The sequence below is a fragment of the Polypterus senegalus genome, chromosome 18 (genome assembly GCF_016835505.1).
Source record: "Polypterus senegalus isolate Bchr_013 chromosome 18, ASM1683550v1, whole genome shotgun sequence".
In the NCBI taxonomy this organism is placed as follows: domain Eukaryota; kingdom Metazoa; phylum Chordata; class Cladistia; order Polypteriformes; family Polypteridae; genus Polypterus; species Polypterus senegalus.
The window spans coordinates 37,426,175-37,439,661 of record NC_053171.1 but is presented as its reverse complement, the minus strand read 5'-3'; the positions used below and the strand labels follow the sequence as shown (position 1 = coordinate 37,439,661).

The 13,487-nt window shown below is 39.0% G+C and overlaps 1 protein-coding gene across 1 annotated transcript in view; it reads right to left on the bottom strand.

Annotated features, from left to right (window-relative positions):
- The window catches only part of jdp2b (Jun dimerization protein 2b), a 29,144-nt gene extending 16,323 nt beyond the window's left edge, over positions 1 to 12,821 (bottom strand). The window contains exon 1 of the mRNA XM_039741712.1: positions 12,657 to 12,821. Within this exon, the coding sequence (XP_039597646.1) occupies positions 12,657 to 12,744 (88 nt within the window). The 5' untranslated portion in view covers positions 12,745 to 12,821. The remainder of the gene's footprint in view (positions 1 to 12,656) is intronic.
- Positions 12,822 to 13,487: the final 666 nt, after the last annotated feature.

Sequence of the window (13,487 nt, the reverse complement as noted above, 5' to 3'; positions counted from 1 at the left end):
TATTTTTGTATAGCTCAAAATCACACAAGAAGTGCCGCAATTGGCTTTAACAGGCCCTGCCTCTTGACAGCCCCCCACCCTTGACTCTCTAAGAAGACAAGAAAAAAACTCCCAAAAAAACCCCTTGTAGGGAAATAAAAAATGGAAGAAACCTTGGGAAAGGCAGTTTAAAGAGAGGTGTCAAAAAGAAGGGGGTCCATACAATACACAGAACAGAACAAATCCTCAATATAGCATAAAAATAAAACTTTTAGAAGTACGGAGCAGAATTTATGATTTATTAGATGATATCATATAATAAGATTCGGATATTTTTAGAGTCCTGGAGACCTAAGCCATCAAGCTGCTGCCCCCATTTGGCCATTCCACAGCTAAAACAGCTCTGGGTCAGCCAATCCGATGAAAGGACCCCTTTACCCCACGATTCCTGCAAAATGAGCACGGGGTGATGGACCGCCACGTTCTTTAGATTAGAATCGGTGTTTCTTTGGGTCATTTAGAGGCTGCACCTCTGAAGGTTTTTTACTATTTAGAATGGGCCCTCTGTATAGTAGACTAGAAAAATGTTGCATTCATTCTTATCAAGCATCACTAAAGTGAAACCACTATGCCATCCGTGCCACGGGCACTATACAGGGCTCAAAAGAGGAAAAGTCAGCAAGGACAAAAGAAATAAAACAAGATGGACATTTTGAGGGCACATGCGGATGTGAAAGTCTAGCAGAGAAGCTAGGCCATTTAGAGAATAAAGATGAGCTCCCTGCCCACCTTCAAGGAAGGACACAATTGGCTCAGTCACTTCAGGTCACTGGAGCCATTCCTGTTGATTCAACTGAACAGTGTAACCTCTCAACAGAGCATAGCAACATTTTTTTTCCCCTAACGCAACCCCCACCACCTCCTTTCTATGACCTGACCTGACCCCACAAGCCCACTGGTGGTGTAGCAGTCTTCAATTCCGCACCCAAGCAGAATGTCTGCCTCTAAAAGCAGCTGTCTGCTGACATTTCAGTTGAACCTGGACCCGAAAAGCAAAGTAGTTATGAAAGAACATGAAACTGCTCTCAAAATCTATTGGCTGTGCGCCAAAGCAATCATTTGGGGGCTTTTGTGGTGTCTGCGCCTTATGTTGTTGTTTGGTTTTTTGTGCTTTGGGTAATTTTTATTTCTTGTCAGATGTTGGCAAGGTATACATATCACTTGCTTTTTTCTCTGTTGGATGAAACCCTCCACTGACACAAAGAGCCAAATTTCTGCAACAAGCAGGGAGTTCAAGAAAGCCTTATGCTTTTCCCTATTACTATTAGCTTATGGACAGATATGATCTGTGGCCAGTCTACACCTCCTTAAAACCACAAAAATGGTTGAGTAAGAATGAAACACAACCCAAAATATTACAGAAGCGGCATTCTGGAGTAAGTATGCAAGCAGAACTCCGTGATAACACTCATTCAAACAAACACACACTGAGTACACCTTGGTTTGCAAATGCAGACTTTTAGATTGAAATCTTTATTCACACAAGCAGATCTCCTGTAAATGTCCTCCAATATGTGCAACCTTCCATAGATGCCCTCATGCAGTTTCTGTAGGCATCCACACACTTATATAAAACTTTGTTAAATATCCATATTTATTCACAGAATTACTTTACACACAAAAACATTCTAATGATGTCCTGTACTGTTCTGCTTGTACAGGCTTCCATTGACTGGGAGAATATGTTTTATTTAAAAAAAAAAAAAAACAATTCCACTACTAAATGAACCTTTTTTTTTCCCTAAAAGATCCCATTAAGGAATGCGTGATATTTCTATCGCATTAAAATCCATGTTTAACGGTGGACAAATAATTTCAGTCTGAACTCAAGGAGGCAAAGAAATGGATCGCTAATATACATGGATGAATTTTCTTTATTTCTCCATCCTACAGTAAAATATGTAACTATGTTGTCACTCCATTTTCAGAAAAGTCATAATAAAAGGACATGAAATGTTAAGACTCATTACAACTGACCCCAAAAAATGATCTACTACATAGTAAAACACTATGGTCTGTGTGTGTGTGTCTGGTCCCTCTAAGCAATCTGATTGGGAAGATTGGCTTTGGTGACGACACCGAAAGGAGGAGGTCTTGGCAGGAGAGGTTGAGACGCATGAAGAGGAAAAAAAGTGTAGGATGCATGCGGGGAGTCGCCTTCAAAGACATTATGTATAAAAAACAGGAGGCAAGGTGGCTCAAAATGGCAGAGTCTGAGAAGCAGGCCTTACGAGAATGCGCTTGAGAGAAGGAACGTCAGGCAAGAGAGGTTCAAACACTTGAAGATTCCCGAGGAAAGCTGCTGAAGGTACATTTATGGCAAGAGATATCAAATATTTGTAAATGTATTCCATTACACATAACATGACTAGTAGATAATAAAATGCATTTGAATTGTAGACAGCAAACCGGTCAATGCAGACCGGCTCACTTATTAGTCCCACCCTGAGACTCCCTAAATTTGGGCAGTATTTTTGTTAAATTCCTCCTGCCTGTCACACTTTATATTTGAGGTAACTTTGCATCGCCACACAATGCAGGTAAAATATGTAAATGAAACATATACTCAGGACATAAAAAAAACCAATGAAAATAGATTATAAAATGTCATCAATCCATTTTATCCAATCCCACACTCCAATTAAGGGGTGTGGCGAATTGGATTGAGATTTAAAAAAAAGTCAGTGATAAAACAAAAGAAAGGTGCATAAACAGGAGGAGAATCAATGTTTTAATAATATTCTCAATGCTGTGTGCAGTTATAAACAGTAGCTGCCTTCATTCTTTTGGCATAAAGGTAAAATCATAATGAGACACATGATGTAAGCAAGTTCTTGTAACAAGCATTTATTTAAGAGATTTCGGTTGCTGCCACTTATGAATAGAGAACTGGCACATCAAATCTAGAAAGTAAGTTGTCACCAAGTTAAGGAGTTAATCAAATAATGAGGAAAAGCAAGTACGGAACAGAGGGCTTGTGTGCCTATTAAGATTATTACATGTTCAGGAAAACAGAAAAGCTGACAAAAGTCATGGAAAATATCTCCATCAAGAAAAAATGACAAATGGAATTATTACAAGGATACATCTACAAGACCTCCAGGAACAAAAAAAAGTTGGGTGACATTTCCACTGGCTTACGCCAATACTGACAGAGTGCAACATGAACTGCATAGGTGCAGTGTTTGGAGTGGCTGGTGGGTGGCACAGTGCCACAGTGGTTATGCTGCTACGCTGTCACATCTGCAACAGGTTTACTATGTGCTTTAAGTGTGCAAATTCTCCTCTGGGATTCCACATTGCCTCCCCAGCAGGAAGACAATTGATGGATTGATTGGCGACTCTAAACTGGCCCTGTATGAGTGAGGGTGATGCACTTGCTTTGGGTTGTCGCTCCTGCCAATATGTTGTTGTACGATTGTGCTGTGCTTTTTTCTTTAACAGCACAAGACGGATAGCAAACAAAGAAAGGATGGCAGCCTATTGCTTGCAGTAATACCAGGCCAGTAAGAAATTATAAATGGGTTCACCGACAAAAGCACAGCGCCGACAGAACCGTGACGGATAAATGAGCGCCGACAAACCCGCTAACTGGTTTTCGACAAATGTGCGCCGACAAAATCGCGAGAGAGAGTGGGACGCGTACGTGCGTATTATGTACACATTATGTGCTAGGTTATAACTGTCATAACTGCTGATGGCATGCCGCGAACAAATAATTCAGTCGAGGGTTGGCATAACACGTCGTATACAAAGCAGAATTACCAGAAGTCAGGCAGCCAGCAAGTCTAAATACGCTCAACTATCAAGGCGTCTTGCTGCAATTCTTCCTACATATGCAGGGCGTGATCTTAAGGACTGTCTGCGTGCCGTGCTGATGGCATGCCTCGTCTCATAATATTGACTTCTAAAATAAACATTATTAAATATCCTTTAAACTAGTAATTCATATCTAATCAAACTTTTGCGATTTTGTCGGCGCGATTTTGACGCCGTGTTTTAATCGGCGCTATTTTGTCGGCGCTCATATGTCTATCGCGCAAATGTCGGGTCACACATAAATGAACGTAGCACGTAGCTCAGTGCATGACAGGTAAAGTGAATGAACAGAAAAAAAAACATTTTAGTAAAGGGACAACAAGCACAGTCCATACTTAATAGTAATTATATGTTGTAATAACCAAAAATACTAAAATGTATTTAAAGGTGAAAAAAGGTAAAGGTTATTTTCAAAAACACAGAAAAGAAGATTAGAGACACAATGTTTTAAGTGGTATTATCTTTATCAGAAACTCTATTATATTTAAAGATGGGTCATAAAATAAAAAACAATGGAGACACCCAGTCTCAACAGGAATATATTTTAGGATTGATTTTAAAAAATACCAGTAGTAGAGGCGTGAACAATAAAAAGTGGGAGAGAATTAGACACTTTTTAATTATGTGGTCACTCAGGAACTTATGGAAACTATTTGTAATTCATGCACACAGTGACTTGGCCATTCTTAAAACCCAGGGCCCATCTGTTTAATCCACTTTTCTCAGCACTCACTTTCTGTGGTCTTAATCTACTGTCGCTCTGCTCCCTTGCTTACCTTCTCTATGGATTTTTAATGACAGCACTTTAAAATAGGGGATCTCGAAGGCAAGTTACGACTACTATGTAAAGCACTTTTGAGAAAAGAGCTATTTAAATATAAATAATTATTATTATTTTACAAGACCTTAAACACATTCTTTTTACAAATCAGAAAGAAGAACAATAATATAGGGACTTTAGCAAGGCTTTATGTCACATACCAGTAAGTGACATAAAGTTCCTAAAGTATTTTTAATATTTTTTTAAATATTTTAAGCACTAAAGATCTTACACTACAAGTTCTCTTTTTTGCTGCTTTTGACTTATGGCATTAATGAGGACTGATTCCTTATGTTTTTCTATTGCTGCCACTGTTGCAACAATAGCACTCATACAGTATTTGTTCTTTCTCTCTGCCATCTTTGTGACAATTGTTGTATGTGTTCATACACTTCTAGTTTCAACACATCTGTTATATATTTCCTTCACCCTTACCACTGCTCCACTTTGGCCCCTGAGTTGTTTCATCTGTCACACTCTTTAAAGTGAAATCTTTTCAGGCGTGTTTTACTGTATTAGAGGGGTGTTCTTCCCTCTTTAGAACTGTTCTCATAAGGCTTATGGAAAATGGTGAGAAGGCAAACTTGGAAGAAAGGGTACGTTAGAACAATCTGGACGAGAACAGGCCATTCAGCCCAACAAAGCTCGCCAGTCCTATCCACTTACTACTTCTAAAATAACAAATTAAGTCAAGTTTTGAAAGTCCCTAAAGTCCTACTGTCTACCACGCTACTTGGTCACTTATTCCAAGTATCTATGGTTCTCTGTGTAAAGAAAAACTTCCTAATGTTTGTGCGAAATTTACCCTTAAACAGTTTAAAACTTTCCCCCCATGTTTTTGAAAAACTCATTTTAAGTAAAAGTCTCCATCCACTGGACTAATTCTCTTCATAATATTAAGCACTTCAATCACGTCTCCTTATTAATTTTCTTTTGCTTAAATTGAAAAGACTCATTTCTTATAATTGTCCTTCATAATTCATCCCCTGTAGCCCTGGAATCAGTCTAGCCACTCTTCTCTTGACCTTTTCTAGTGCTGCTATGTCCTATTTTTAGCCTGGAGACCAAAACTGCACACAGCAGCACACAGTACTCCAGATGAGGCCTTATCAGTGTGTTATAAAGACTGAGCAGAACCTCTGTGGATTTGTACTTTACACATCAGGGCACTATATAGCATAACATTCGGCCTGCCTTCTTAATGACTTCCAAACTATCTGGCAGTTGGTAGTGTCAAGTCCACTATGACTCCTAAATCCTTTTCATAAGGTGTACTTTCATATTTTCAGACTTATTTTTTACTTCCTTCCTAATCTGGTAAATCTTTCCTTATGCTATATGAACATCCACTCCATGCCCTTCGGAGATACTCCATTAGAATACTGTAACATACATTACCAATTTAATAAACCCTCCTGGGCAGGTGTCAAGGGGGCTACACCAAAGAACTTGACTGACTCTGGAATCGTGAGCTAAGACTGAATTAGGAATCGTTTCTTGTACTGCAGTATTCACATTAGATAATGCCATTGGTTGATCATTTCAACATGCAAGTATCTTGCCTGTTAAACACAATGCCAGTACGTGCCTGTTCAGTTAGCCCAAAGTGTAAGCAACTGTACTACATTGTAAATTACTCTCCATAATGAGATCTATCTTCAAAATCATTAACATTACACTCCATGATTAATCAGGCAATGCATCCTTAGCCCATAAAAAATATGAAGGGTAAAACAATGACATTGGTTAAAGCTGTGCATCTCAACTTTTTGTTCCAATCTGTTTGACAGACTCAGGGAGTATTTTTCCCTTTGTATCATTCTTTAATTAGCTGGTCTTTTTTGTGTTATTTTGCTTTTAGAATAGTGCAGGAGTCCGGAAATTATAATAATAAGAAATGTAGAAATGTGACATCACTTTAAATGCATAACCAATTTTTTCTTGTTTTCCTATTAATCTACAAAGTTTGCTCCCTTAATTATATACAAATAATGACAGTTACAGCTAAGCAGAGCAGACAGCCACGCAAAAGACACTGAATGCTAAAATAGTGTGGCTACTTCAGTGACAGGCCCACCAGTGTGCTCATTAGTAATAACGGCTTAAATAACCAGCGCACTTGAAAAAGTGATTCAAGTAATGAAAGTGTAATAGTTCAAAAACAACAAAACGGACACATCTTCGTTGTCTGAAACCGCCTGTCACTCTTTTACTGTTCCAAAAAACAACATAACGATCCATCCTCTGCTGATGCCAATGTAACTTCAAGGCCGTCGATCGATGTATTGTGAGGAGGACTGTTCACACGCGTCGTCAAAAGTCGCACAGAAAAAGAAGTACTTCCGGTTTCAGACAATGAAATGCATCTGTTTTGCTGTTTTTGAGCTATTACACTTTCATTATTTGAATCACAAATGAATCCAGAAAAGTATATGTAGTTTTAAGTTTATAACTGCTATTTGTTACCACAGAATTAAAACATACTGTACCTAATTTTCCCTCATTTTATTCTTTAATCAAAAAATCAAAATCTGAAAATTCCTTTCATTTTCATTTATGCTTCTAAAATGAAATTTCAAATACAAAAAAGTACACAGACCGTTTACACTACACCAGTTTGATGCTGTTTTTTAATCTTATTTGCTCTGTAAAGCTCTTTGCAGTGCCGCATGTTGTTCATGCTTCTGTGTAAAGTACTGATTTTAATGATGAATTCATTAATTGAATTATACTATGACATATTTACTTTTTTACATAGTTATTGTTTACCTGGGTCAGGTTATCTGATCCAGTAGTTAAAAATAATACTTATGAATAATTAAAAATAATAATTAATAATAATTTATATAGATACAATACACCTTATTTGTTATAGATGAACTGAGGCCCTGTCCAAGGTGCATTCCTGCCTTGTTCCTGATGCTTACTGGAATTGGCTCCAGCTTCCTTGTGAACCTGCTCAGGGGAAATGGATGGATGGGTAATCTGCATTTTATTTTTATTTGTAACCTTCAAAATCTAAAATTTGTTTTATACAAAGTTAAAACTTTTGTGTGAAGTGTTTTAAATAATGCTTGATCAATATGTATTGTTTACCTATGCTGTACCTATAAATACAGATTAAGTAAAAAGAACTTTTCATAGAAATGTTTTGCAATATAAATATGCATGCAGTTAGCTATATCTTATTAGTCATTTTTTTATATTATTCTCCTCATTTCAGAATTATGTCTATAATAAAAATGAACTGAAATATGAATGAAATGCATCATGAATCCGTTGGGCTAGAATTTGATTTCACGTCTGCTTCTTGCCTATGTGGAGCTGCCGCCATCTGAGAACATGTGAGTTTTTGTTTAGTTATTACAGTTTTAAAGTGTGTGTGTGTGTGTGAGATGGCCCTGCGGTGGAGTAATGCCCTGTGCAGAGTTGCTTCTTTCCTTAAGTGTGATGCCCATGGCCTTCTGTAACCCTTAATAGAATGAAGTAGTTTTAAGAAAATGAATGCTACATTAATGACAATTAGAATATATGTTGGGTTTTTTTTTTTTTTAATTAAAGTAGTAAGCAGCGTGGCCTAGAAGTTGACAATGAGCAGTAATTTACAAGATTTCCAGTTGAGTTTCCACCACCGTGAGTAAGGCACTTCACCTGCCTATGCTTATACTATAGAAATACTAGCTGTATGTGGCTTTTGGGGAAAAGCAACAATTAACCAAATATAAATAACTGAGAATTTTCAGATTGATTCAGCTAGGGTTTCATTAGTGAATATTTTATATTAAATTCTTTACTGGGCATAAGTGATGAGTTACATGTTCCAAGAAATCAGAAAAGGTTATTTTGATTAATTCAAATATTTATATCTTTTGTAAGTAGACTGTTGGTGATTACTTAACGTTTGGTGGACATTTTAGTCAAATGATATTCACAGTCATTCAGAGTGGACCTGGGATCTAAAGCCTAATTCACAGTAATTGGCTCATAGTAAAAGCTAACAAGATCCATCCACCGATCCCTCATTTCATTATGTGCTTATGTAGACCACAAAGCACTTGGGTGCAAAGCAGAAGCCAATCATAGATGTGACGCTAGTCCATCACTGGGCATTGACAAGTTAACCTACCATCTATTGTACAGTATGTCCAAAGTACTCAGAGAACATGAATGTAGATGCTGGGTAAGCATGCAGTCTCCACTAAAGGAACGGCCCAGTCTCCACTAAAGGAACGGCCACATTAGAAACTGAACCCTGGTTGCATGAGGTATTAGACAGAAATGCTAACCATTGTGTCAAAATGCACATAACCGTAGCAATCAATACAGGAGGCTTTAAGATCTTCAGTTTCAAAAAAAAAAAAAAAAACTGTGAAGAGCTGAGTTTTCAGTCCTGAGAATGTAACCAACATTTGTAAATGTTGCTCCACCACTGCAGGGCTGGGGTTAAGAAGTGACAAGTAGCAGATTGGCAACTCTACAGCAGTGTCACGTCTAGATAACAGAGGCCTTGCTGGTGTAACAGAGGCGCACATATCCAGGTTCTCAGTAAACCAAAGCCCAGGTTTTGAGCCACATATGGACCATACCTGATAGCCTGGTATACAACAGTAACTTTATTATTAATTACGCACTATGGAAATCTAAACAGTAGCAGTTCTTAAAATGTAGCATGATTTCATACATCTATAACATTTAGTTAGAAAAGCATATAAGTGTTTTGGAAACAAAAACTAAAAAACTTTGCTCTGTCAGATTCACAACTTGAATACTGAAGATGTTGTAAGATGGATGATGTTATTTTCATGGCTGGGGGAGCAAAGGAGGCACTGGCTCAGCGGGGAGCAATCTCATCACATCTCTCTGTTTAGTTACTGTTCTGCCTGAACCAAGGGTGTCCATATGAGTGGATTTTGCCTTTTATAAAATTTGTTTTCATGAGTGTGACGTGATGTCAGGTGTATTGGAACCAGGGGTGGGTGTTGGTGTGCTCAAGTGAACTTGCACACCTACTATTGGCCCGGGTCCTTCATGAAACTGGAAACGTGGTTTGAAGGAAAAAAAAAAGAATTTTTTCTGTTTAAGTCGCAAGAAATTACAAGTGTTACCAAGGAATTGCTCCAAATGGGAAGCTGAGCGTGGACGTTTCTAAATCTCTGCACAGTAAACCTCTGAGGATTGTGCTTCTTTACTCATCGGGTACAATTGATTTGCCAATACTGACCATCCTGAAGGGATACCTACTGAATTGTTTGGACTACATGACAGAGGATGTGTGTGCCTGCTCTGATAGCACCAATTTATTCACTCAGTATATGTTTAGCGTGTCTATTGGTACTCATTTATATTTATAACATTTATATAGTGCTTTTCTAATTACTCAAGGCACTTTACATAGACTGTAGGGAAGCTACTTCAACCACCATTAATGTGCCGCAACCAACGAGTGATGCAGTGGCAGCCACATTAGCTCTTTGGTGGTGAAGGGGTGAGAACAAGAACAGTTAGAGAGCAGGGATGATTAGGGGTCAGAATGGACGAGGCCATGATAGGCAATTTAGACAGGACATCGGGTAATGCTCTACTCTTTTTGAAAGCTGTTCAGGGATCTTTTCTGACAACAGAAAGTTATGGCCTTGGTTTTACGTCACACCTGAAGGATGGCACCATTTTTTCAGCACAGTGTCCCTGTCACTGTACTGGGGCATTGTGACCCACACAGAGACCACATGGTAAGCGCCCCGTGCTGGCCTCACCAACACCCTCCAGTAGCAACCCAAGCTTTCTTGGTTGGTCTTCCAACTACTGACCAGGCCCAAACATATTTAGCTTCAGGTGCACTCTTATAAACACTGGTTCTTTAATGGCACTTAATAGGCTGGGTGGTTCTTCACAGAACCTTTTCTTTACAATGAACAATTTCATTCTGGAAAGGGTCCTTGAAATGGTTCTTTTGGGCTTTGAGAACACTCCAAATATGTGGACAAAACAGAAATATTTAATGTATTGTAGGCAACCTATCAGGTTGCCAACAGATTGAGGAAACCTGAACTTAGCCTGAGTTATTGTATACACCAAGAGGCTGTTTATAATAACGGACCTATTGTTATTTCACAAATGTCTCATCATTCAAATCATGGCTAAATAGAGAACTTGTTATGGACCAAAAGAAAAAGTTCTTTCTGGGACCTTCATGTGAATGGTCCATTTGGGAACCAAAAAATGTTCCCCTATGGCATCGCTCAGAAGACCCCCTCTGACACCTCGTTTTTAAGAGTGTGGAGTGCAGGTGGCATGGCCGCATTATTTGAATCTTTGAGCTTTCATTTAAAATGAAACATTATACTCTATCAATGCATATTTCCTAAAAGAGTGCAGCATCTTGTCCTAAACCAACTGCCTGCTTGAAGGTCCCCACCATAAGAGGTTCGGATGGAAGAAATTGTGAACTTCTCATCTTACTTCTTTGGTTGTAATACGTTTTCTAAAAATAAACACAATATATAAAACGGGTAATAACTGCACACTGTTATGCGCAGTGATGTTTTGAAGTCCTATTGAAACATTTATTAGTTTATTAAGCAGTTAATTTAGTAAGAATTTAAATTTCAAAATAGGACTATGTGCCAACATTTACAATACATCAACCATTTAAATGTCTATTCATCAATCCATTCTTTGAACTCACTTTATTTCATTTGATAGAGATTATTCTGTCCTAATCGCATGTGCCACATTAAACTGTTAATACCATAAAGCTTTTTAAATAATACATACCTGTACAGTTCAAAGCAAATAGTTAATTAAAAATACATTACAGATCAGCAAAGAGCCTTTGATAAGAGGCTGTAAATGTCAATCAAACATAAAATTAAATAATACTCAGTGGAACTGTGTAGAATGATAGCAAGAAGTGATAGCTCGAAAAGTTAGCATCGGTATGGCGGCTTCAGCAGAGATACTTAATTACAAGATGCACTATAAATTTACAACAAATACTAGCAAAATCAATCTAACATCTTTAAATCTTTGAAGAGATGCCAGGGACGTACAGATGAACAGACAACACCGAAAGTTAACGTCACCTTCATCCATTTGTCAGCCCAGTTCTTCTAACGAGGGGGCTTGAATTTTGACACATTTAGCCAGAGTATTTTGGCGATACCAGGTGCTAAGGCAAGAAACAGTCCTAGGCGGAATGCAAGACCATCGCCAACAAGCAACTAAAGTCTGGTCCTAGTAAGTCATTCGTAAGACCGCTGCAGCGTTTGCATAGCATACTGTGTGCAATAATTTAGCAATACCATCTGCGAAAACGTGGTTTTCCAAATATTGTGCAAGTCACGCCAAACCTCGCGCCACCCTCGCAGGGGAGCACCGCAGTCACACGCTCACGTGCGGTTATTATCTCTCCGCTAACCCCGAAGTGAGAAGCCCGTTTCTGGAGGAAGTCATCCGCTTGCTCTTACGTAAGACGTTGCAGCTCTTAATTGCGCCCAATCTGGACGTTTTCGGGGTAAGTTTGCGCCTCCCGGCTGCTCCGGACATTCTCCGTGAGCTCTCAGACTTTGGACGCTTTTCTGGCCCGCCGTGCGTTTTTTTTTTTACACATTCTCAAGAGGAGGACGAGGAGGTGGTGGTGGTGGTGGTGAAGAAGAAGGAGTGTTAGCTGTACAGACAGATCTTCACGTTGTGCAAACTTTGCACAATAAGTGCGAGAACGTAACTTTTAGTTAAGCGCATGCAAGCAAAAGATCACCCCCTCCAAGAAAAACACACGCACCGAAAGCGTCGGTAAAATGCACAGAAAACAGCACCGCACATTAAGACCTCTACACGCCCATCACAATCTGACGCCAGACTTGCATGCAGTTGCAGAGTTTCATGATAAAGTTAAAAACTTTTTCCTCTTTTCTTTCCGGTATTCTGTTCTTTTACACCCAACACGGAGTGAAGTGAGCAAAACTACTGTTCCGTGTACCTGAATCTGGTCCCGATTCCGAGGGTTCTGTTCTCTTCAGGTCAGCTGAAGGTCGGATGTCGGTTTTAAAGAATGGAAATCGTTGCATCAGCCCGTTTTTATACCGATCCCCTGACCGGGAGGGTTTGGGAATGCGGAACCTACTTGTGCCAACCAGACGTAAGCACTTGATGTAAAAATACATTACGGAGAGAGAGAGAGAGAAAAAAGTGGAAACCCCACCCCTAGCGACCAGAAAACAAACAACACGTTGGAGAGAGAGAGAGAGAGAGAGACGGAGGGAGGGAAGAGGGAGACCGAGAGGAAGGCAGCGAAGGAGCACACGCGGAATTGTTAGGTAGGAAATACAATGTCCCCAGCAGGAGCGCTCAAGGAGCTGTAAAGATCCGAGTAATCCTGCAAAGGTATTCCTATGAGTAACCCACGCATTATGAGACCAAATCCTTCAGGATTTAAAATTCTAAAGCACTTCAACTGTATCTTAAAGAAAATTCCATTAACTTTTTTACGATACGCGCCCGGCTCATCCTGAACTTCTGTAAGCGGATATAAGCAAATGGATGTTTAACATTTTTGTAATGATGAAAAGTTTATTTTTCAGTGCGAACCAACAGGCTATTCAGGAGCACATGATCCACAGAGAAATGCAGGCACGGTAGATGGAATCATATCTCGTAATATAGTTGAAAGAAGTGTGTTACGACATTAAAATCCTATCATTTAAATGTTAAAACTGATACCGATATACCCACTGAACACCAAATTCACATTGTGGTTTCAATTATCTATGTAAAGGAAACTAAAATTAATGCTGACAAAACTTAAGCAGAT